This window comes from Mollisia scopiformis (genome assembly GCF_001500285.1).
Source record: "Mollisia scopiformis unplaced genomic scaffold LY89scaffold_20, whole genome shotgun sequence".
Taxonomy (NCBI): domain Eukaryota; kingdom Fungi; phylum Ascomycota; class Leotiomycetes; order Helotiales; family Mollisiaceae; genus Mollisia; species Mollisia scopiformis.
In genome coordinates, this window is record NW_017263600.1 from 163,876 (window position 1) to 187,479 (window position 23,604).

The following is a 23,604-nucleotide window of genomic DNA, read 5'->3' on the forward strand; positions in this document are numbered from 1 at the left end:
GGCTTATTGAGCAGCAGGACTTCTGGGTACACGACTTAATTAAGCGATGTGGCTGGTCTACAGCTAATTAATTAATAAAATTCATGATTCTGATGCCCTGAACGCACGGACTTTTGTCCCCATGTTCGTAAAAGCTAACGGCTTTGAATTCTTCAAGCTATTTTGGCTCGCATTTAGTTGTGCCTCTGGACTTCAGAAATTGTGATCACCTATAAGTGAGAAGTCGAGAACCATGATCGATAAGTGAGTTCGGACTCTCTTTTCTGTTACATTTTCAGATGAGAACCGGAAATGTATGATAATTCTATCTTTGCTTTCCTACTCCTATTTGAATCCACATCTTGAGGATTACATATCCCATTTCTGGTACGTCCGTATGTATAGACTATTATTCATGGAATCGTGACTTCCTTCCAATTTTGGTGTTGGCATTTCCTCTAAAGATCGGCCCCCCTTTTACCTCGTTAGTCCCTCCTCGGCTGCGTTGACACTAAACCTCAACGTCTTCAACAACTCCACAACTATCATCTCAAGATGACATGGCCATAGCTAAGTTGTGCAACACTCCAACCTCCCCACGGTGATGGAAGTCCGCGTGACCCAAGTTTCCCCATTCCGAAGTTCGCCGGATCAATGCCCTAATCAGCCTCCCTTTCTCGGTGCATCTGAAGTCCTTTACCCGGGATTGACTGCACAGATCTCAAGTCCTTGCCAATGTTCCCCACAGCTGCCGGTAGAATTCCCTTCCCCACGATACCAAAGAATGTGTACCCAAGGGACATTTATATTAACGATTGGATATCTTCTCTCCTTTCGGTCGACGGAGGCGGAAGTACATCTGTGGACTTTGGCCTCCACCTCGATGCTTTCAGGCATTTGCGCGTTCGCGATGCCAGAGTTCAGGCAATTCTCGGCTGGTGACGGAGTTGAGGTGCGCAGCGCAGTGTAAATGAATTGAGTTTAGCTGCATGGATAGGCCTTCCGAATTGCAGGCGAGACAGCATGAACCTGAGCCTTTCGCGTTCGTGCGCATATCAAACGTCTACTAAGTCCGCTCCCACCGGTCTGCAGACGGCCTCGCTCACCGCCCAACATGCGCCGCGGTGATGAGGTGATGATGCACGAGTCAGATACGAGACGTCAGCTATCTGATTTCTCATTCCTTCAGTGGATAGGGGGCCAGCTCAGAGATAGGAGAGTGCCATTGCACCTCATCGCCACGACGAGGCAGACCCTGCGACCACCATGATTGTTTTTGTTGTCTGGACTCGGGCCACGTTCAGCTGGCAGGACAATTGTTCTCTTTTCCTGGGCATCAAGAACTTTTTTGGGATCGAGGCAGAAAGGATCAAGACTTGGCTCGTGCGGACTTGCTGCGACCGTTGAGGGTGGGAATATCAGCAGCAAATGAGCGTCGGACGATAAGAAGTTGGATTTGCCAATGAGATGGCCTGAAATGGGGATGTACACGCGACAGTTCCGCGATGGCCCAGTCGATCAAAAGGAACCTGGAAAACAATGGATGGACGTTGTTGCAGACCAGCACGAAGACGACGCTTGCAGCAGCAATTGCACTTGCCGCCAATGGTCTGATACTCTGGTAATCGGTGAATGATGAAAGGTGCGGCTGAATCATCGTGGTGGTGCCGTAGTGAAACCGCAAGTGGCAAGAGCATCGATGGCTTGCAGAGACGGTACTTTTGGACGAGGATCTCGCTCTCTCTCTCTTCAACTCTCTTACACGTGAGAATGAGAATCATCATACTGTAATGTCTCTCCGATGATGGGCGATCCCCCCCCTGTCAATCGTCTCCCCGATGTGGCTCCAGGACCCTTGGCGCACCCTGGCTCTCCAAGGCGATAAAGCCGGGCTTCCTCCAATTATGCATCGACTGTTGCCAACTTGAGATGCACAGAATGGCCGTCAGCTAGTCAGTGCGAGCAGACCCATAATTCCGCTCTTAGTCCCATCATAAATCGTTGTGCTATTACTGTATGATTTGGACCCTCCATCATAATTAATCCATGGTCGCCGCCGCCTCGCCTTGTCCCTACTATTATTGAGATCCTACGCCTCACCTTCCACCCACCACCAATATCACTCCTCGTGTGCTCCTTTATCCAGAAAGTACATTACAGTACCTCCAACTCCATATTCACTCCTGTTGTGCCACTCTTACTTTGATTGAGACATCTATCGCTGGGCTTATCAACTTCTCCGTCATTGCACGCGCCGGCCCGGACTGTGTGCTCCTAAAACATTTGGGAGACAAGCCACGATAGTATCATCCACACGAGCACCTTCCGAACGTTGCACACCTCGAAATACCCTCACTTTCACTCGCCCGCTCCCATCAGCAACGGTTGTCCCTGTTCAGATTTTTTATCAGCCATCAGGAACGTTTCCTGCAGCGTCACCGACCTTGAGATCGTTCCCTGTGCGACGGCGAGGCTGTAAATCATAGGCCTACGATACCCGCGGATCCAGAGTCTGACTCTCAAAGCTGACCAGACTCATTGTCGCATTGTCGCTCGACTCAGCAGACTTTATCTGGGCTCAATTTCATGCTTTCCCCTCCTGCAGATTACATCCCACCTTTTATCTGAATGTTTCTCGAGAAGGCGACCCACCAGATCTCCTACCCTACCTCTACCAAACTCGACGATAAGCCCCAATACCCTCAGAAGACCACGAAAGTGATGGCAACGGATTTCGCGATGCCTGTGCAACAGTTCACAGCATCGCCTTCCCAGTATACTCTCTACAACTCCCAGTCGCATCCAATCTCTCCCGTCAACTCAGCGACAGCCACACCCAACAACTCTTCACCGACTTCTCCACGATCGAATCCTCCCCCTCACCTCCCTGCACATACTCGACAGCTGCGACCACCGAAGTCTCCCTTGTATGTTCCTGCAGTTCTGCGACCAACAGATCCGCCGCGGAGGGTTCTGCGGCACTCGCCTTTGACACCGCCACAAAGCAAAGATAACAGCTTCGATGACCTCGAGAACGCGCGAGCACTGAGCAGACGGTCGACAGGAGACAGCGGCAAGTTTGGCTTGGGTGCAATAACTGAAGCGGAGTGGAGTGCAGAAGGACTCGGAAAGGTGACAGCGTTACCGACAAGAGAGCACTGGAAGGTATATTAGCAGATTTTCCTTGCAACTTCTATGAATGTGCATGTGCAGATATTGGATATGCGAACTCGATCCACAAGACAAAAGTCCGGGGCAGGACATATATTTATGCTCGTGTGCTCAGACTCATGTCGCAATACCCGTCCAGGTGTCGCGAAACCTGGAAGGGTATTGCGTGCTGAAGATGTTGCAATCGAATTAAACCATGCAAACAACACAACGCAGCATCGCTTGGCTAGGAATTTCGCTCGCGTGTCGAACAGAATTCTCCATCCATCAGCCCACGTCTCCTGCATCTACCCACGCCCGCAAGGCACTGGCTATTTTCTGATATTTCATAATATTCATTACGTTTCTTATGACAGCTGCTAATTACTTCTCTTCACAGCCTGACTCTGAATCATCTGTCTGCGACGACGCTACCTGCACTCGATACTTCGGCTACTTCACTCGTCGTCATCATTGTCGACGCTGTGGAAATATCTTCTGCGATACACATTCCCTCTACATCATCCCTCTTGACCAAGACGCCAACTACCACCCCAAAGGTACGAGAGTTCGCTCATGCGAGCATTGCTACACAGACTTTCGACGATGGACAATTGCACGATCGAGCAGGTCGAATAGTGAAAGTTCGCAACTTGGAGATGAACCTTCTACACCAACTGTGAATTGTGCTGGCAGAGCAAAAGGTGCAATGGGTAGTGTCTTTGGACAGAAGAACAATGGCACACCCGAGAGCCTTGCAGCAAGCGTCCCAAGAGACTGGAACTGGAGCACATTCTGAAGCAATTTTTTCCCTCAAGCATATATACGTACATAAACCCCCTCACCACGACGACACGGCCGACTCCATACACGATTTCCCTCCCCTGACAGGAACATACATACACGGCCAGTCAACTAGCTACGAGATTAAGGGTGGTCGATTCCATTTGAGCGAGCTTTGCTTTGCTATTGCGAATGCGAATACCCCGCACAGCTCTCGTTACTCGTTACGATACCTTCACGCTCTAAAACATCACAACCACGATTCCCTTCAACTTTCAAGTCCCATTAGCGACAGCGTTACGAGCCATAGAGCTAATAGAAATGACCCGATCTTCAATGATTGCTTGCTCATTTAGTCTTCCTCTTTTTTCTTCTTCCATGATGTATGTGTCGATTTAGCGGCGTGCGAGAATAGAACTTCGGGGACCGGCGTACAGGAGCGAGATTTTACTTTGCTTTACTTTGCTAGGCGTTTGGGGACTTGGTAATGGACTCGGTGGTCAGTCAGGAAGGAAGGCAATATCCATGACCGGACGGTGTTAATGACTTTGATTTTTTGATGGATGCTCGCTCGGCTGGGCATCTACTTTAGAGGAACAATAAACAAACGAATTTAGATTCTCGATCAACCTCCCTCCCTCTTCCCATCACAACTTTGACTCCGTGAAACTCGAATCTAGATCTCAACCCTGAATGTTCTATTTGTCAATGGGAGGTCACCCCCACCTGCAAACCCCTCACTAAGCAAGCGCACCGCGCTAGGAAAACGCCTCTGACTCGTGTCTGTGCATGCTAGCATGCTGCATGCAGAGAGAGATCCGCTTCTCTCAACGTCTTTCTGTCTGTTCGTTTGTTGGTTTGCATGTGTCAGTGTGAGAGAAGGAAGTAGGGAGAACACGTCCGTGCGAGATTTAGATTGACAGGGAAGATTGTTTTTAGACTTTGGTGTTAAGTGGGTTCCATTGAGAGTTTGAAAGGTTAAACGGCGGGATTGGGGGATTGGATTCGAGGGGATTAGGAAAGAGAAAGAAAGGAAAGGAAAGGAAAGAAAGATGGATAAGAGGGTTGAGGGGTATTTGGTGGGGAATAGGTGAGTTGATTCCTTCTTTGTGGTTTTGTTGTTTGGTAGAGGGCGGTCTGAAAAGAGTTCACTTAAAGTTTTTGGTTTTGTTGTTGCGTAGGTAGATGATCATAGGTGGGAAGAGAAGAGGAGGTCTGATAATGATGCTTTACTTTGAAGTTTGATAAGAGAGAATCCGTTCTGCATTCGTTCCAGAGTTGGAAAGGTTGATAAGGCAAAGCTCGTGGGAGTCTGCAACGTTGGAAGAGTTTGTTGGCTTGAAGAGGATGTGTATGTTTCGATTGAAGCATGATTTATCTCTTTTGAGTCTGTACCTTTACTTTGAGCTCTTTTCCTGTCAGTCACTATTTACCTTTCCTACAAAAGCGAATCACATGAGAGACTGATAAGAAAATCTTCTTAGGAAATGGGCGGCAAGTAAGGAATGCCAAGCCCCGATCACGTTCAAAGATATGCAGAAGAAGGGGAGGGATAGGGAGGATGGGACGGTTATTGTTGGTATGCTTTCTGTCTATCTATCTAAGTTTAGCCAAGTCTTGGCGAAAGTTTATACGAGAGACAAGTTGAATGATCCTAGTTGCATGTACCGATCCTCGAGTCACGCCTGAAGAATTTCTAGGCATGAGTACCGAGAAAGGGAACAGTACGTCGCTTAATTTCCAACCCCTTTCTGTTACTCCAGCTGAATTTGAGAAGAAGCGACTGTAGTGCGAGTAGCAGGCGGACGAGTCGATGCTGCTATGTGCTCTCTGCTTGTGTTGTCTGCGGTGGGGAATGCGGGGAAGAAAGGTGCTATTGTGGTGGTTCATCATACGGATTGTGGACTTGCTACTGCCAGTGATGAAGAGATTAGGAGTATTGTGATTAATAATGTGGCGGAGGGTGATAGAGGGGAAGCGAGAGCTCTGGTGAAGGGATTGGAATTCGGGAGTATTGAGAGGTAGGTCCGATGTCTTGCTGGGGAAAGGGAGGCTAATGTGATGATAGTCCAGAAAAGAGTTTAGAGGAAGACGTGGATAAGTTGAGACGAAGTCCGTTCTTTACTGGGATGCAGATCTATGGCTTATTGCAGGACACTGAGACAGGACTTTTGGAAGTAAAGTTTGACCCGTCGACTGACCTTGATACATAATTCCACCTGAAGGACCATCAACGCTTTCAAGATTTGTCGGTAGATGTAGCACACCTAAATATATGATATCCCCTTTCCTGATGTTACAATATTCCAAACGCCTCGCTGTCTATGAATCGATATCTCCACACTCCCCCCCTTCCCAAGCATCACCTCATAACCGGCGGCCTCGCCTCCTTATTCCACTTCACCCTACTCCGCACCCACTCCACCGCCTCCTTAACACCCGTCCCCGTCAACGCACTCACAGGTAACACCCTACTATCTCGAATACTACTCCCCTTCTCCCCCTCAAAAACCTTCTTTACCAACCCCTCCTTAATCCTCACAACTTCCACGCAATCCTCCCTATCCTGCTTATTGGCCAACACCAGCAACGGCACGCCCTCCGTCTCGCTATGCTGCAACACATCCTCCAGCACCAACCGGCATTCCTCCAACCGCCCGCTATTATCGTGCTCCAGGTTCCCGTCCCCGATGTCCGTGCTGTCGATCACGAACACGATCGCATGGCAGGACTGGTAGTATGATTGCCAGAGCTTGCGCAGACTGTGTTGCCCGCCGACGTCCCACATCTTGATGTACATATCTGGTAGCGTGACGGTCGTGACATTTTGGCCGACCGTGGGGACGGTTTTTAGTTTCGGCGCTGGGTTGGACGGGAGGTAGAGGGATTTGACTTGTTCGTGGAAGGTGGTCTTGCCTGCGTTGTCGAGACCTAGGAGCAGGACTGAGTATTCTGTCTCGAATCAGCATCTGATCAATTGAGGACAAGTGAGGTGGGGGTGATACCTTCTTTGCTGGTGGCATATAGATATAGTCCTTTAGCTAAGTGATACATCTTTGTGCAGATTCCGTCACCGCGTGAAGAGACCGTGTGAAGAAGACCAAGCCAACTCTGGATACAGTGTCGTCTTCATGGAGCTAGCCTTGTGCTGGTGATTTAGTCAAGGTGTCAACTGATTTGAGACATAGACCCTTGCTTTCCTGCAAGGCTGAGGCGTCGTTGTAGATCCCGCTAAGAGCCACACGTGATGACCGCCGTCATACCTGCATGGTTCCTTCCTAACCGCGTTCTAGACTAGAGCAGGTAGCCTTGAATGAATCTTGGAAGTTTGCAATGTTGAATTTCTTCCTCATTGATGTCGTTTGATTGATTACGTACCCTTTGATGAAGTGAGCTTCTGTTCTTTGCTTTTATGAAGACGTACACCCTCACGAGGCTTGCTCCGAGAGAATCGAAAATAGCTGAAACCGTCGTAGCGAAAGTATTGGTGAACGTCACTACTATGGCTCCCGTCGAGATCCATACTTCTCCTAGGTAAGTTTAGAGTCTGTCGCATGTAGCAGTCTTCTTAGACTGATCTTTTTGCAGCTATGTGCCAACGGCTGTGGTATTCTTCCACTTATTCGCAGTGGGCTATATATCAGCTATAGCTGCACGATCAATTTATCGGTCATATGTTGCTCTTCCTCCATCGTCAGCAACCAGACATCGAGAACCATTGCGAAAAGGCCACGTCCAGACTTTCTCCATATTGGCTCTTGTGAGCTTGGTTTTTGCTGGATACTATGCTTCTAGATTCGCCAGCCTTTCCTATCGAGTATGGGCTACTGAGAGAGGCATCGAACTTCCTACTGGGTATGCTAACTAAATCATCACAAGCAAACCAGAAAATGACTAATATCCAAGCAGTTTCTTCGGAGATAGAGGGGCACTCAGAGGCGGAGAGCATCCTGGAAGACTCCAAATTGTCACATGGCTCAACGATACACCTTACTACAGAGATGCTCTTGAAATCGTGACTGAAAAGGCCCGTCACTTTTGGTGGGGCCAGCAAGTCACTTTGGGCTTGATTTCGTGGAGCACGTATCTTGCTATCGAAGGCCAGAGACGAAACATCTCGAATATCTGGTCTTTCTTGGCACTTTCCCAACTAGTCAGCTTGTCATATGCGCAGAACTTATTCTTTGTGGCTATCCTACTTACTCCAGTTCCGTTGCCTGAGAATGTACGGGAGATTACAAGGACATCTGTGCCTGGTACTTCAAGCAGGTAAGTTGCACTCTCTAGTATTCTTATACCGCACGTATTCATTGATCATAGGTATACTCAATTATTGGAAAGAGTTGTACCAGCCAAACCAGAAGGATTTGTTCCAAGTCCGTATAGCTACGCAGTGCTACTTGCGTTGAATTTCATGGCTGTTCTTCTCACGCCATTTGCTGCTAGTAGGTCTCATTTTTTCAGGTCAATTTAGTTGCAGCTGAGACATCTGCAAGCGTGGAGAGAGAATACTAAGATCAACAGATACACCGTCTTTCATGAGCGTCGCCCTCCTTGCACGTGTCATACCGTTCTCCTTCCTTGCCCTACCTTATGTCATCCCAGAAAGCTGGGGCACAATCCACAGCCATCCTCACGACTCTCACGCAAGCTATACAAAACTTTTTCAGTACATCTCCGCATTTTCGGCTATCCTCCACCTTAAGTCAAGCTTTCTAGCGCTATTCTACAATATCCCGGACAGCACATACTATCGCCACAGTCTTCTCCATCCTTTCAAAGAAGAACATCGCTCCACATTTGATCGTAGTACCACCGCACTAGGCAGAGTCTTTGGAGCCATCGGTGAACACCCAGCTGTGAGCGCTCAAGGTTGGGATGTGTTGCTTTCAGGACTCACACTTGGTATCTGGGCTGCTATTAGGGGACTCGAGGCGAATGATATGTTGACATCGACTTTACCTTTCAGCGAGCTGCTTTTGAAGCCTGCGCAGAAGTTAGTCGAGGACACATCTATTGCTCTCAAAGAGGATGCAAAGGATGCGGTTGACAAGTAAGCTCTTTTCAATGTTCTTGATCTTCGGCCTATCTACTACGATAACCTCATACTTATCGACATGGCTAACTTCCGACCTAGTGTCGTATCACGAACGACTCGCCGTCGTCCCGGGCGTCCTAAGAAGCACGAGGAGATCGATAGCAATGTCCCGCGCCGTGGAAGATCCGCAAAGAAGGCTCTTGAGCTCACGAACGGAGTAGACGAAGATGATGCTGCTTACGAGCCAACTGAGAGTGATCCATTGGAAGGTGATGAAGAAACAGGGGAGGATTGGGAGATGGGTGCTTTGACATGGGGCTTACTCTCCGTTGGTGGATTAGGAGTAGGTACTGCGGCTGTCTATGGTGCGGAAGTGGTTGGCAGGTGAAGGGTGAATATGGGATAGGAACGACTCAATGACGAAATGCAATATGGTACTGTAAAGCAGGGCAATTATAAGTGATTAGTAAAATTTGATGCTGAGTATGGGCGTTTATTGTTATTGGCTGGAACGAGCAGCCTGGTTCTCGTAATGCATGGGAATGAATGATACGACCCATGGCTATCTGATACTTGTCGTTGAAATGATATGCGGAGGCACTGTGAGGAAACAAATCCAAGCTCAGCTCGCTCAAGTTCCTCTTTGACTCGTCTTTGGATATCATTGGAGAGGGAATCCGGACATCTCAACCACCAGGCCTCATACCTCCTGCCTCTTTGTCAAAGTTCACTTCATATGTTAGATCACTTCGGTCACAAGAAGTCACATCACTCAAGACCCGAAAGTTTATAAAGTATGATTGATCGATGATTGCATTCCTTTCTACCTAGCAAAACCACCACCACGAGCAGCCACGTCTAGCCATCCATCCACCAATCATCATCAAAATCATCTCTCGATACCGGCAGCCTGATCATCGTCATAGTTGCTCGCTCGCAGCAAAAGCAAGCAAACGTGCAATAGGGTATCATCGCAAGCAGAACGCTTTCCCTCCAACGCCACTATGATACAATGCTTTTTGTTTTGCCGGGTCCTGTAAATATGCAGTAAAGTTCCCTTTTTTCTGTGAAAAGCTCCGCCAATGTGCAAGGAAATTGAGGGGTATGTGCAACGCAAATTTGTAATCGTACAGACGTGAGTGAGATTCTTTTTTTCAGTCTTTCTTTGGAAGAGGTGTGTTTCGAGATGAAGCACGCGAGCTCTGACGTCGACGGTTCCTCGTTTCGTCGATCTGTCTCTGTGCCCAGGTCGGAAGTCGAGGGGTGCGAGCTGGTGAACGTGCAGAAGTAGCGATTTCGACATCGCCTCGAAGACGACGATTCTTGTTCACAAGCTCGAGGACTTCGGCGTCGTTTTTGGGGTGAGAGACTCTTCGCATAGAAGTGGAAGAAGAGTTGTTTTTCGGGGGTCGAGTAACGGGGGTACGCAAGTTCTGTACGGGCTGACGGATTGGTTGACGGGCCATCGCGGTGTACATTGCGGACTAGAAGATTGCGAATTAGCATTTATGGATCTCCGATGAATTTCTTGATCATTTGTCTATAAAGAGAATCCTTGGCGGGGAGTGGCTCGCTGATTGGAGAACGAGCTCCAGCGTCTACTGAGACCTGCTTGCTGTGATGATTTTGTTGAGCTCTTTCAGTAAGTTCTCCTTGTTCCCAATCTTTGCAGAGAGCAAGGAGGTCTTCTCTGGTACCTTTAACACCGCCCAAGTGGCCCTTCAGGTAAGTCCGGAGGGCACTTGTTTCCCAAGAATCAAAGTCCAGCTCAGATGGATATTGAATTCTTGTTTCATGTGAAGAGCTAGATGCTTGATTGGGGATCTGCACATTGCTAGGTGACTGTGGACCAGTAATTGTTGAGGCAGAGTCCTTATTGACTTCAATCTGAGACTTCAAGACTTCTGCCGTAGAGGAAGAATGCTGCAACTCTGGAGAAAGCGAGGAAGAATCGGGGACGCATACTTGTTCATTTTCAATCTGTCCGTTGCTGCTCGAAGAGCTGGGTGCCGGCTGGTCTAGGAAGCTCATCAGAGGTCGAATAAAATCTTCAACACTCAACTCGGAGGTCACGATTTGTCGACATGACTGGGGGTCGTTCTTGAGCGCATCGTAAGCTGCGCGCTTGAGAATCATACGGTCTCTGAGTCCGGCAAGCTTGGCGTGGATAAATTTCTGGATCTCGTTCGCCTTCGTGTATGCCTCCTGATGAGATAGTGGATAGTTCTCAATGGATTCAATTGCCGCTAACAGAAAATGCTGCATTGAGACCATGGGCTTCTTCTCGGTGACTTTATGAACTGGACGACCTGAAACGCCCGGCACTGGAGATGGAGAGCTTTGAGACTTCTCTCGTTGTGTAGAGCCGCCGAGGATAGGGGACGACGGTCCTCCAGGCGCATCTGTGCGAACGAGTTTTTTTAGTGTGCTGTTTCGACCGGAAGCAGAAACAACAGATGTGGTGTTAGAAGCAGGCGGCAGCGATTGCGCATCCACTTGAGCTTCAGTTTGCGTGGGTGCCTGCCCAGGAGCTGTTACTGTGGAATTGCCGATTGGAGTAGCGACTTTCGGTACTTGAGTCAATGGAGGTATGATTCGAGTTTCCTTGTTGACTAACGAAGTCCCATTACCTTGAGCACTTGTCTTGCTGTTTGGACCAAACGTGTGATCTTGATTTGCTGACACATTTGACTGACGGTGAGCTTGATTTTGATATGGAGATGCATATGCATATGAGATCGATGGACCGGCAACTGTTCCTAGATATGGCGCAACTTGAGGAGCTGGGGATTGGCGTTGTCGCTGGTAGTTGTTTGGGTTAGAACGGCGCAAGTTCGTCTCGGACTGTGGTCGCTGCACATCTTGATATCTGCCCGGGTCAGAACGGCGCAACTTCACGTCGTTTTGTTTTCGCTGCATCTCTTGATATTTGTTTGGATCAGAACGACGCAACTTCGCCTCCAACTGAAGAAGCTTGACCTCCTTTTCTTCCTCGGCTGTGAGTTTATCATTGTCATCGCGCTCGAATGTATCGGTCTGTACGATGCCACGAATGGTTGACATCTGTCCTTGAGTTGCCAATATCTTATCGAGTACCTCTGGATCCATACCCTGGAATTCAGATAAATCCAACTGAGGAACATCCTTTGGCTCGTACAGATAATCGCCAAGGCTCTTCTTGGCGTAAGCGACTGGAGTCCTCTTGTCGATAACTCTTGATGCTAACTGCATCTTGAAGACAGTCTTATTGTGTATAGATGTCTCAAAAGTGCCGCCGGTGACAAAGCGATAGACGTATGTAGTTTTCTTCTGGCCAATTCGGTATGCTCTGCCAACAGCTTGCTCTTCCTTGGTGGGATTGAATTTGAAATCAAAAATGATAACACGGTTCGCGCCTTGGAGGTTCAATCCAAGCCCACCAGCTCCTGTCGAGATCAGGTAGACATCTGTCGCGCCTTGATTAAAGTCCTTGGTCATTTGCTGTCGGCGGCCCATCTTGGTCTTGCCGTCAAGTCTGGCATAATTTCTGCCCTGTTTCTTGCAGAGGTTCGTCAGATAGTCCAAAGTCGGGATCGATTCTGAGAAGACCAAGGTTTTATCTCCTGCGGCTTTGGCAGCATCTAAGATCTGACACATGATTGTCACTTTGTATGAGAGATCGATAGAATCGATTTCAGGGACTTCCTTCTCAAAGAGACCCATCTCTTCTGCGATGAGGTTTGCCGAAACGCCAACCTTCCAGAGTGGCGCATTGACGTCCACAGCATCAGCCTCTATGCCGTCTCCTAAATCACTGTTTCCATTGACTGAGATAAGAGTCTTTCGCGCATCCTCCTTACGTTCAAGCAGCTTAGCCTTGAAACAAGCTGGGTGATTGCACAAGAGTGACAAAATCGCGAGCCAGTGCCATATGGTAGTTTGAGCGATATCTCCGGATTTGGTCGTCGAATAAGCATTACCTTGAAGCATCGACCGGACGTACAAAGTATATGCTTTCTTTTGGAGTTCTGTCAATGGTACGGTGATGACGAACTCCTTCTTCGGTGGTAGATCATGCTTGAGTACGGACATATCGGCTCTGTTTATCTTTGCAGCAAGGTCTTCGTTCAAGACTTTGAGCATCTTGAGTGATCTTCGACGCTCAGAGTTGCTGCTATCTTCGTATAGTCCAAGCTCGATTGGATCGACGTATTTATACTTAAATTCAGTGGAAGGTCCAAGATAGCCTAGAGAAATTAGTTTGGAAAGACATCATGGAATGATAGAACTGACCAGGCGCCACGAAATTGATCATCGCGTAATACTCTTCGAGTTTGTTTGCCAAAGGAGATCCTGTGAGTGCAATACGACTCTTCGTCCGAAACTCCTGGGCGGCTTTGGTTACTCCAGCTTCAGAGTTCTTCAACATGTGTGCCTCGTCTGCAACCACGATATTAGGGCCTTCTGTCAGATGTCGTTTGACCATTTCATGATCTTCAGCCTCAATAGTCTTCTTCTTGTTTTCCATGATCAGGGAATGCATGCGGTATCCCATCAACAGAATGCCACCATCCTCGTACCAGTCCGCGATTACCTGGAGACGTTCGGGCATCTGGATGGAGGTATCAACTTTGCGGATTTCACCGAGGATATCTTGGGGAGCCCATGTCAAGATTTCGTCAAGCCAATTATCGAGTACAGAGGGAGGACACAAAATCAAGGTCTTTGATACCTGAAGGCTCTTGGGGATCTGGCTGGAAATAGACTCTTTGATACTGGAAGCTGCTTCGGCGATGGCTACCAGAAGAGTTATTGTTTGCATAGTCTTGCCAAGTCCTAGACGATTTGTGAGTGAAAGGACACGCAGTGCAGTCAGTTGGAGTTAGCGAAGTCTTACCCATAGTGTGTGCCAGCAAGCAACCTTGCATTGACTCTTCTTCGCCAACAGTAACAATCTGGTTCCACAAGAATCGCACGCCCTCGATCTGATGTGGCTTGATGCTCCCAGCAATATGACTATGAACTCGGATGGAGCTATCCTGATCATCTGTTGCATTGATCACGAGGCGAGCAAGATCTAAATCTTCGGTTCGACCAGACCTAACAAGCCTCTCTTGTAGATTCTTGCGACGTTCTTCTTGTTGGGATTGACGTGCCTTGTCTGCTTCGCGGCGATCTCGCGCAGAAACGTCTTCGTGGACTTTCTTCTTGCGCTTGAGACGCGAAGATACCTCGGATTCAAGCGCTTCACTAGTGCTCATACTAAAGATAATTAGTCACCAATCTTTGAAAGGACTAGATGAGGACACTTACGTGGTATCTCGACGACGCTTGACAGACGAGCGGGGAAGATCGTCATCTTCTTCAATTTCGCTAGAATATAATAGCTCCTTGATCTTTTCGTGGCGTGGGGGCTGCGAAGGAGTAGTCGGTGCTGATGTTTGTTGATAGCTGCTGAAGAACTCCTCCATCTTGGAACAAAGCTTCCAAAAGGAGAAGAAGAATTTTTCTGCGCCATCTAAGACATTGACTAGCATCTTCAGCCTCTCCTCTTTGCTAGGAAATGGGCTAAGAGGTTCATATACACCATTATGGCCCTTGATGAAAATGTGAAACAGTTCGATGAACCGGGTGAAAATGTCGAAATCATCCTGCTCCATACTCGCTACGCTACTCATTCCAGTATTCATCGCGTTGACGACCTTCTTCATTCTCGTCAAGAATTTGTTTTGGCTCTTTTCAGAAAAACCATGTGTGGCGATGTAACGGAAAAGCTTGGCTCTCGGAGCAGGGGCCATGTTGAAGAAGACCTTGATCAGTAGACGGTCTGCATCAAGCAATTTAGTCCATACTGCATGGCTATATCTGTTGATGGCAGCGGGATCATCAAAAGGAGGTAAATTGTCCAGATCTGGCATTGTATTATTGCCAAGAACAGGCGTGTCAGATCTTGAGTTCCGGAAAGGAGAGTCTGGATTTCTAAGTTTCAAAGTTGGCGTAGATCTCGATTTCTTATACACCTGAGACTTCTTCAATTTGGCGTCCACTTCCGACTTCTCGGGGGTAACAAGGTCAATAACGGATGGGGATGTCATCGTGAGATCTATATGATCCTCAAACAGATCAGAGGTGTCCTTCGATCTCGATGGTGTTGACATTCTGATCTTGATTGGTGTGCTCATGTCGTTCGGTGGGCTTGAGAAGATATCATCGGCCAAGCGACGGCGGCCAGAGGCACGTGGTGCTTCGATCGAAGCTTGGAGGCTTTTGCTTGGAGTGTCAGGGTCTGCCACAGGACTAGTGGAATATTCGGGGCTGGAACGATCAGGACTGGGGTGTGCTAAAATGCCAGCTTGTTGTTCTTGGTCCTGCTCGTCTTCAACATCGGCATCTGGTAGGTCTTCCTCATCGGATACAACGAAGTCACTCAAGTCCTCTTCTGAATCGTCAAGGTCTTCGCCCTCACTATCACTATTTATTGCCTCTCCCTCTTCGTCGCTAGTACTTTGTTGCTTACGCTCGCGAAGTGACGAGTTCTTGTCTGGTTTGGCCGGGGCAGTCTTGGCCTGAAGAGTTGAAATCATCCATCTTGTCTTGTTGATGCCAAACACGGTATGCTCCAGGGCTCCACAAACTCTGCGAAGCTCAGACTTGCTTGACCAACTTTGAGACATGAAATCTTTGCGCCACTCTTCAAGTCGGTTGGAATCGTGATCAAGATCTCTTTGTTCTAGGAGGATCTGTTCATTTTTGCTTCCTTCTTTACGAGCCTTGGTCCAAAGATACCATGCCTTTCGCTGAAGTTTCGGCAGCTTCTTCGACTCCCACCGTGACTTGAAAACTGCCAGAGCATCATCGATCACTCGATTGATTTCTTCAGGAAGGATTGACTTCTGTGTTTGCTTTCTCAATTGGCGCACGGTCTTCATAGCTTCTTCCCCAGCCTCTTGGCATATTTCCTTCCAAGTTTGCTCGTCATAATCATCTTCTGAGTCTGATTCACCGTAGACAGCTAAGAGTTTGTCCTTTTCTGGTGCGACTTCATACTTCTCGGCCAGCTTGTCATAGTATTCGTCGGGGTCGAGAGCTTCGAAAGAGCCTGCGAAGAATTTTGCATCGCCTTGGCCTTTTCTCACGGATTTTGGCTTCATCAAACCCCGATAAGTCGTCTCAAAAGGCAGATCTTTCCCAGACGCCGGGCCAGGCCAGCCATAGAGACGAGAACTCATTCTTCGACTGGCTCGTTCCGCACGCTCACGCTTCTCGAGCTCCTTGATTGCAGGTACCAGACCTCGTTCGGCATGAACCTCGCCTTCGTCATCTGTATAAAATACCGTGCAAGAGGGTTCTGGTCGTAGCACAGTGACTGACGCGTCTAGAAGGCTGTCACGATAAGGCCGAACGACGGTGAACTGCTCTGTCGCATTCTCGAATTCTTGAGGCTTATAGCGCAAGAACGACTTCATGCATCTATGAACGTAGGTCCGGTGGCTGGGAGGAACGTTGCAAGGTAACATCATAATTTCAGTACTTGCTTCAGGGTTGGTCAAATCCTCACCAACAGCTGTGCCTTCATAGAAGATGTCATCGACATGAAGTTTGGTTTTTGGCAGATAGAAAGACCTAGCAATCTTCTTGGAAACCAGTTCCTGTCGCTGATTGGTGCCACTGCTGGACGGTCGGTTCTCTTTATCGCCCGTGACAATTGTTGAAAGGTTGTTAAGATGCACTTGTTGCCGTGTTGGATGTTGTTGGTTCATCTGGCTATGCTCGGATCTAGCAAGAGCTCCGACAACCTGCTCCTCTGCTCGATCATGGGAAGCTTCAACTTCTTGACTGATGTCATGGGAATCATCGCCATCTTCTTGAATGGGTGTAGAATCGGGCTCGATATGGCTATGCTGACTTGAGGCTTGAGCGAGCTCAATGCCAATCTCGACTTCTGAAGCATCCTGAATCACAGATGTTGATACTGCAGTTTGGTCGCTTGAAGCGCCACGCAAAGCAAGATCTTCAGCCTTAGCCTTTTCATAATCAGCAGTTCTTTGCGCAGAATTGGGACCAAGGAAGCTCGGAGCAACGCGCTTCTTGCTAGCTTGAGTAGAAAGGATTGCAATCCGAGGGGCCTCCTGTTGATCGTTGTCGACGTTGGCGAGAGGTTCTTGTTCTGCAGGGGAGTTGGAACGCTTTCTCTTGTTGCTACTGCTTGGTGAGGCAGGCTCAGGATTTAGGCCGGACTTGGGAGTTTCATCTCGGGCCTCGCGCAAAAGGTCTTCCTCGCGATCAGTAGCAGTAAATTCCAAACCGTGCGCAATCTCTTCGTCATGGAGTGCGGTACCGGCAAATGTGTCGTCAAGCTTCTGTCTCTTGCTACTAGGTTCTTCTGGGACCAAGGTTGTGTCTTGAGATGTCTGGTTTGCGTCCTCGATAACATTGGGTCGTTCTGGAGGCCCCATCTGAGTTGAGGGAGGTCCTCGTGAGAGCTGGTTTTGAGAAGCCAAAGGCCCATCAAGTTGTGCAGCTTCGATAGCGGCCTTCAACTGTTCGAGTTTTGAGGATGGTTGGGCAGCAAGGAGTTGCCGCAGTTCGGCATCGGAGTATGTATCGAAAATCTCAGTTGGGGTACGCAAGTTGTGGTTTCGTTGCGGCGCAGGTTGTATCAGACTTCCCGTGGGGCCGGCTTCCAGTCCGAAAAGGGCTTGTTGAAGTGGCAGGAGGGCTGCGGAGACGAGCTCGGCGCTCTCTCTGATTCTTGTTGGGATCTCCGTCGTCAATTTCTGGTATTCAGCACTCAGCTGCCTGAATTTGTCAACTGCGTCAAGTACGAAAACTCTGCGTCCGAGAGCCTTAACACCGTGTTTCTCCAGAAAATCGTGATTGACATTCGTGAGAAGCGTCGAGCCATCGACTTCCTGCTCTCTGATGATTCTTTCCATCAAGACAGGGTCGCCGACAGTCAGATTGCGAGAGCGGGGTGTCCATGATCTCTTTTCAGGATTGCACAGCTCTTGCACAATCCTATCCACGGACCAATCCCATGGGTCTCCCACGGAGCCTGAAGCCATGATGCCCAAGGCCCATGAGTCTGGGGTAGAGGAAGCTTGGTGTTGAGCCTGCCAATCAGGACAAGACAGCGGGACCAGCTCGAGCCAGCGCGCAACGGAAGAAGAGCGGTAACCTGTGGGATTTGGTTTAGCCATTGCGTTGAAGCATAGATGTTAACGAGGAAGACGTTGCGAAAATGATTGCAGAAGATTGAGGGGGAAGCGGATGGTGCGGGGATGGAATTTTGGACATGAGATTTTGAAAGTGCGTTGAGATGACGAGTGCATGAAATTTTTTTTGGCTGATGCAATTGTGATGGTTTCGATGCAGTAAGGCTAGGAGGGGGTGGCAATAGACACATGGTTGGACATTGAAGGTGAACTTGTGAAGGTGAGGCTATTGGTAAAGGTGAGTATATGTATACGTACGATAGTCAAATGTCCGACAAACTCAGCAAAACTCGAAGTCTAAGCTTTCGGGACACATGTGAAGGGATTTTCTGGAGTATTCTGATATTGGGTTGCGATCGTAAAGGTAATTATGGCTCACAATCCGTCAATGAGGGGGTCGAAGGGGATCTCGAGTTCACGAGGTGACTGTATCACAACGAGCAGATACAAAAGAAGGATCCTGAGCGTCCTGAGCGTGAGCGACGGGAGAGATCGAAAGAATGAGGTCGTTGATCGTGGTAGAAGAGAACAAGAAGAGTCCAGAGGAAGGAAGGGGAGGGTATGGAGTCGATCTTGATACGCGCCTCGACGCGACCTGAGGTCTATCTTATCATCACGGGAATACCGAATGGGGACTAGCTCAATTATAATCCCACCATTGGGTCAAAATTGAAGGTGAACCCATGTCTTACAAAGCAAGGAGATAGTTGGTCCTACCTAGAATTCGTTTGCGCCTGGTCTTCTTCTCTGTCTCTGTATCTCAGATCTGCACCCAAGGCTTTACTGAGCTGCTTTGATTTGCAAGAAAATATTCTCTTGTTCACTTTCAAATTTTGAACTTGAGAAACCAGCCTTCTCAAAATGGCCCCCAGCAGAGCTTCTGATGACGTATACCCTCCGACTTTGTCGACACTAGATGCAGAACATTTACTTTGTACAATCAAGGACTGGTCTGTGGCTCATGGACTGACTGTTCGACCACCACTGTCTGTCGTTGCGGCCGAGGCAGATCCTCATGGAATTTTAGCTACTACGGCACCCGTCACATTATTTCCAAGCCCATTTCCCAAAGCTTGCTTTCAGCAAGCCAAGTCTATTCAAAAAGCCTACAATAGTTTATATGCTGCAATTGCACAAGATGAGATCTTCTTGAGAGACATCGTACAAGAGTAAGCTCAGCATCTGATTTTTGAAGTTGAGGTTACCATTTGCGTCATGCCAGTAGACCAGGAAACTAACCAGTAGCAGAATTATAGAAGTTGACGACTTTATTGCAGAGCTATGGCAGGTACATCTCAAGGTCAAAGAAGAAGGGTATAGCCAGGTATGGTCATACGATGACCTAGACAAACTTTTGCTAACATATCCAAGAATCTTTCCTTGGGCTTGTTCCGTTCTGATTACATGGTTCATGAGGCGACTTCCGATTCTGCGCCGACCATTAAACAAGTAGAATTTAATACGATTGCTTCGTCATTTGGAGGCCTGTCTGCGCAGACCTCAAAATTGCATCAGTAGGTCATGCCTGAGTATTTGCCATGACGCAGTGGAGAAGTCTGAAATGTTATCGTGTGACTAACGATTCCAGTTTTCTTGCCAAGAACAATTATCCACTGCTTGACAAACCTCTTCCGACCGGTGATTTAGAACTCCCAGAAAACAGTAGCGCAAAAGGCCTCGCAACAGGAATTCTAGTTGCGTTCGAAGCATACAAAAATCTCATCGAACCTCTCCATGACTCCTGTGTAGTCTTCCTCGTGCAGGATCCAGAGCGCAATATCTTTGACCAGAGACACCTCGAATATGAGATACAAGAACAAAAGCCAGGAGTGCCTGTTTTCCGACTCCCGTTCGCCGAGATTCTCTCAAGAACCTCGATAGCAGAGACACCAAAACGTCAATTACTTTATCAATTGCCCAGCAATCCCAAGAAAGTCTTCGAAGTTGCCGTCGTTTATTTTCGAGCAGGATATGGACCAGGAGACTACCCCGATGCAGATGCGTGGAAAGCACGTTTGCAGATTGAGCGTTCACATGCCATCAAATGCCCAACGATCCTCACACAGCTTGCCGGCGCCAAGAAAGTACAGCAAGTTCTCGCTACTCCTACCTCTGATTCGACACCTTCCATCTTGAATCGTTTTGTGAAGGACGCACCCAAAGATATCGAAGAGCTCGAAAAGACTTTTACCAACATCTTTCCTCTGGACGACTCACCTTCTGGTCTCGAAGCACGGAAAATGGCTGTTGACCCCGAAGCTTGCAAGGGCTATGTGCTGAAGCCGCAGCGAGAAGGAGGAGGTAACAATACCTACAGATCTGCGATCCCACCCTTTTTGAAGTCGCTGCCGGAAACACATTGGAAGTCTTACATCCTCATGGAGATTATTACACCGCCACCTGTTCACAACATCATCCTTCGCAATGGTGCTTTAGAGCAAGGAGGTGTAATTTGCGAGCTTGGAGTCTATGGTACATGTGTGTGGAACCAAGAAACGAAAGAGGTGCTGCATAACGAGGAAGCTGGGTACTTGCTGAGAACGAAAGGCGATAAAAGCGAGGAAGGTGGAGTTGCTGCTGGTTTTGGTAGCATGGATAGTGTCAGGCTGGTTTAGAGATGATTTCCTGGCGGAGGTATTGCTTTGCGGTTCTGCTACCCGCTAGGTTGGAAGTGAAGTCGTCATGGTACGGTCGAAATGGCAATTGGACTTCCATATTTGACTAGAAACAGCACAAAAAAAAATTCCATTGGCCAATGAGATCAGCGATTTACGATCGCTTACGACTAGTCTATCATTCAACGGATTTATGTCGAGGCTATACGGCTCCCAAGCAGCCTTATTCCTCTTGTTGACGATAGTCCGATTTGGGCTAGCTCGCACTCCCGAAGCTTGGCTTATAGAAACAAATAAGCATTCCCTTGTCGCAAAAAACAGAAAGAGGGTATATGAGCAGTAGTGCGGCCGAATGGTCGAGTCCACAAACAATCGAAATCAGATTCTTGTTTCCTGCGAAGATGCTTACTCATATATTACTCGCTTGAATCTGTTAATCCCCCTAGATAATCGTGGCTGGTATCTAGGAATCGGTTTTGCAGTTTTTATCCTTTGAATTTGCTTAGTGAATGCCTTTTTTTGAGCAGCGGAAGGCGAACATATTGCGCTTGCAAGTTATGTTTACATGCACTTTTCATCTGATGCATTTGTTTACATTTTTGCCAATGATCACTTTTATTCTGAAGCTTGTACATTTACATCAGACGTTTGAAATCTTCGACGGCGATGGCACCGTTGAGGAGAGCGGCGAAAAACGAGTTGACTAGCATGATAGACATGTGAAGTGGGGCTCAGATCAAAAGTCTGTTTCATTTGGCGGGACCAGGAGATGTTGAGAACATTATTGTAGCACCGTGTATAAGATTTCCTTGTGAATGTTATGCACACAGTGTTCTCTAGCCCAGGAAGAATAGCACTTAGAACCTGAATGCGTTCCTAGATCTAGCTACCTTTTTATAGATACATGTGGCACAATGACTTTACTTTTGGAAGGACACTACAGCTCGTTGAAACTTTAATCATTAGAGAAGAATGCATGCACGTGCAGATTTTGTTCACCGCAACTGGAGGTGTTCCCTCTCGGAGGTGTGCCGTGTAGTGCATTATACCTTCCTCAATTGATAGGCTCACACACGTCACTTCAGCAGCACAAAAAGAAGTTATCAGAAACAAAAACATTTATACATTCAATATGCTACACACAGTAGCGTCGAACTCTATGTAAGCTCCAGACAACTACATCTCCTTCATTCCACTCGCAAAGACGTCTAACCGTCCAAACCTCCAGCTATCTGCATAGCTTAGGTCTCTATCTCCAGTCCCGAAGAATTAAAGAGTCTCAGAAGCCTGAGCAGCAACTTGTTCTGCCTTCTCCGTGTTGATGTAGAAAAAAAGGCAATCTCTGATCTCGCGACTCAGAGCCACGAACTCGTGTGAGAGCGCGTCAGTTTCAGCCTTCCAGGAATCGTACGAAACCGTGTGGCCAAGTGGGTTGGAGAAGCTGGGCTCCAGATGAACCTCAGGAACCAGAGCAGGAAAGACACGAAGAGCAGCAAGAGTAGGAAGAGCAGGAACACTTTCTTCCTCCTCTGGCTTCTTGTTCAGGACTTCCTCCCACAAGGGAGACGTATCAACTCGAAGTGGAGAGCTGGGCTCCGGAGTCTCAGGAGCCGGAGCTGGACGAGCCTGTTCGGGCTTTGTCTTCTTGCTCATGACTCTCGGCCTCTTGGAAGACGAGGGAGCAGAGATATTTTGCTTGTCATTAGACTTGTTCATGTTAGAGTCATGGCCGCGCTTTCCTGGTTTTTGCAATGCTGGCTCGGGGGTAGCGGTGGCCGAAGATCCTTGGGCTGCTTGTTCCTGTGCAGCTTGTCTAGCCGCTTCTTCCTCTGCTGCTTTTCTCTCTGCTGCCGCTGCTTTTGCCTTTTCTACCGCTACCGCTGCCGCCACTTCGGCCGTGGTTGCGATTCGAATCAACTTGGAAACCTTACCGGGCATTTCGATGCCCGTGAAAGTAGTTCCAGTGTTGCAAGGAGAGAACTTCGCCCGAGACGCTGAGGGCTTTGAACGCTTTGAGGGCTTTGAGGGTTCCTTGTCTTTCCCTGTCCATTCCCTGCCCATCTGAATAAGTACAGCTTTGGTCGCCTTGCCGCCAGGCATGCGTGCGAGGATGCAATACGCCATGTATTCCATGCTTGGCCTGGTCTTTGAACAAAGACGAGGTTGCGAGGAGTGTCCTTCGATGGTTCGAGGACCAACGTCATACTCTCCGTGCTTTAGACCCAGTCTGGCAAGCATGCCTGGTTGGAAATCGATTGCCCACTGAGGAGTGTCTTGCCTAAGCACGTACTCATATGAGACGTGGCTCCACAACGCAGAAGCATCGATGGGAGGCTGGGTTGTCTCAACAGCTGCCGGTGCAGTTGCTGGCTGATTGATCGGAGTGAAGGTCGACATGTTTCCAGGTGCCGTCAGGCGTCTGCCTGGATGGATCTTGATACGGGGACTGTTGCTCTCAGTATCGTATGTTGTTTGGAAGAAGATGTGTTGTGGAAAAGTAGAAGGGACGAAAAGTCAGTAACATATACAACTGCTTGTTATTTGGACTGACTATCTGACTTACTCACTTACCTTTGGAGGCAATAGTACGATGTCTATATGGACTGAAGTTGTTCAAATATCTGGGCCCGGGTGGTTGAGTGTTCCCTGACGTGGCATGGTTGAATTGGGATATGGACTGGAGGTTGAGGGCTAAGGCCTCGCTGCTCTGAGATTTGGGGTTAGAGGTTGCTGAGAAGTCTCTAGCTTGGCATGGTTGATTGGGATTTGGACTGGAGGTGAGGGCCAATTGGAACATAAGACAATATTGTCACAGATTTTGTGTGACGATATCAGTGGGCCAGTC

General features: G+C 48.3%; 7 protein-coding genes across 7 annotated transcripts; 4 read left to right on the forward strand and 3 right to left on the reverse strand.

The window, feature by feature from the left end:
* Positions 1-2,718: 2,718 nt before the first annotated feature.
* LY89DRAFT_592469 (uncharacterized protein) lies at positions 2,719-3,928 on the forward strand (the record flags this gene model as incomplete). Its single annotated transcript, XM_018209700.1, has 2 exons — positions 2,719-3,144; positions 3,530-3,928. 2 exons carry the CDS (start codon positions 2,719-2,721, stop codon positions 3,926-3,928), a joined length of 825 nt encoding a protein of 274 aa, XP_018067088.1.
* Positions 3,929-4,729: 801 nt separating this feature from the next.
* LY89DRAFT_687695 (uncharacterized protein) lies at positions 4,730-6,242 on the forward strand. Its single transcript, XM_018215561.1, has 5 exons — positions 4,730-5,002; positions 5,397-5,491; positions 5,571-5,636; positions 5,690-5,933; positions 5,981-6,242. The coding sequence occupies exons 1-5, from the start codon at positions 4,965-4,967 to the stop codon at positions 6,123-6,125; spliced, it is 588 nt and encodes a 195-aa protein (XP_018067089.1). The 5' UTR covers positions 4,730-4,964; the 3' UTR covers positions 6,126-6,242.
* On the reverse strand, positions 5,825-7,084 carry LY89DRAFT_785322 (ADP-ribosylation factor family protein). The gene is made up of 3 exons (XM_018222882.1): positions 6,918-7,084; positions 5,981-6,864; positions 5,825-5,933 (listed from the first exon to the last, which is right to left on the reverse strand). Exons 1-2 carry the CDS (start codon positions 6,964-6,966, stop codon positions 6,275-6,277), a joined length of 639 nt encoding a protein of 212 aa, XP_018067090.1. The 5' UTR covers positions 6,967-7,084; the 3' UTR covers positions 5,825-5,933; positions 5,981-6,274.
* A 330-nt stretch (positions 7,085-7,414) lies between these two features.
* Positions 7,415-9,338, forward strand: LY89DRAFT_699399 (uncharacterized protein; the record flags this gene model as incomplete). Its single annotated transcript, XM_018217053.1, has 6 exons — positions 7,415-7,446; positions 7,501-7,767; positions 7,822-8,181; positions 8,233-8,357; positions 8,437-8,965; positions 9,050-9,338. The coding sequence occupies 6 exons, from the start codon at positions 7,415-7,417 to the stop codon at positions 9,336-9,338; spliced, it is 1,602 nt and encodes a 533-aa protein (XP_018067091.1).
* A 1,118-nt stretch (positions 9,339-10,456) lies between these two features.
* Positions 10,457-18,129, reverse strand: LY89DRAFT_737655 (uncharacterized protein; the record flags this gene model as incomplete). Its single annotated transcript, XM_018220281.1, has 4 exons — positions 10,457-13,176; positions 13,223-13,765; positions 13,827-14,191; positions 14,243-18,129. 4 exons carry the CDS (start codon positions 18,127-18,129, stop codon positions 10,457-10,459), a joined length of 7,515 nt encoding a protein of 2,504 aa, XP_018067092.1.
* A 711-nt stretch (positions 18,130-18,840) lies between these two features.
* LY89DRAFT_191608 (glutathione synthase) lies at positions 18,841-21,067 on the forward strand. Its single transcript, XM_018205705.1, has 4 exons — positions 18,841-19,313; positions 19,393-19,468; positions 19,516-19,658; positions 19,733-21,067. Exons 1-4 carry the CDS (start codon positions 19,006-19,008, stop codon positions 20,757-20,759), a joined length of 1,554 nt encoding a protein of 517 aa, XP_018067093.1. The 5' UTR covers positions 18,841-19,005; the 3' UTR covers positions 20,760-21,067.
* Positions 21,068-22,028: 961 nt separating this feature from the next.
* Positions 22,029-23,156, reverse strand: LY89DRAFT_737657 (uncharacterized protein; the record flags this gene model as incomplete). The annotated part of the gene is made up of 1 exon (XM_018220282.1): positions 22,029-23,156. One exon carries the CDS (start codon positions 23,154-23,156, stop codon positions 22,029-22,031), a length of 1,128 nt encoding a protein of 375 aa, XP_018067094.1.
* Positions 23,157-23,604: the final 448 nt, after the last annotated feature.

Excerpts from the sequence above, each read along its gene's own strand:
- LY89DRAFT_785322 (XM_018222882.1), bottom strand. The coding sequence starts at position 6,966 with ATGTATCACTTAGCTAAAGGACTATATCTATATGCCACCAGCAAAGAA. Across the intron at positions 6,865-6,917 it reads ATATGCCACCAGCAAAGAAG|AATACTCAGTCCTGCTCCTA; the intron begins GTATCACCCCCA and ends GATTCGAGACAG.
- LY89DRAFT_687695 (XM_018215561.1), top strand. The coding sequence starts at position 4,965 with ATGGATAAGAGGGTTGAGGGGTATTTGGTGGGGAATAG. Across the intron at positions 5,492-5,570 it reads GGATGGGACGGTTATTGTTG|TTGCATGTACCGATCCTCGA; the intron begins GTATGCTTTCTG and ends GAATGATCCTAG. Across the intron at positions 5,637-5,689 it reads GAGTACCGAGAAAGGGAACA|AAGCGACTGTAGTGCGAGTA; the intron begins GTACGTCGCTTA and ends GAATTTGAGAAG.
- LY89DRAFT_191608 (XM_018205705.1), top strand. The coding sequence starts at position 19,006 with ATGGCCCCCAGCAGAGCTTCTGATGACGTATACCCTCCGACTTTGTCG. Across the intron at positions 19,469-19,515 it reads AAGAAGAAGGGTATAGCCAG|AATCTTTCCTTGGGCTTGTT; the intron begins GTATGGTCATAC and ends AACATATCCAAG. Across the intron at positions 19,659-19,732 it reads CAGACCTCAAAATTGCATCA|TTTTCTTGCCAAGAACAATT; the intron begins GTAGGTCATGCC and ends TAACGATTCCAG.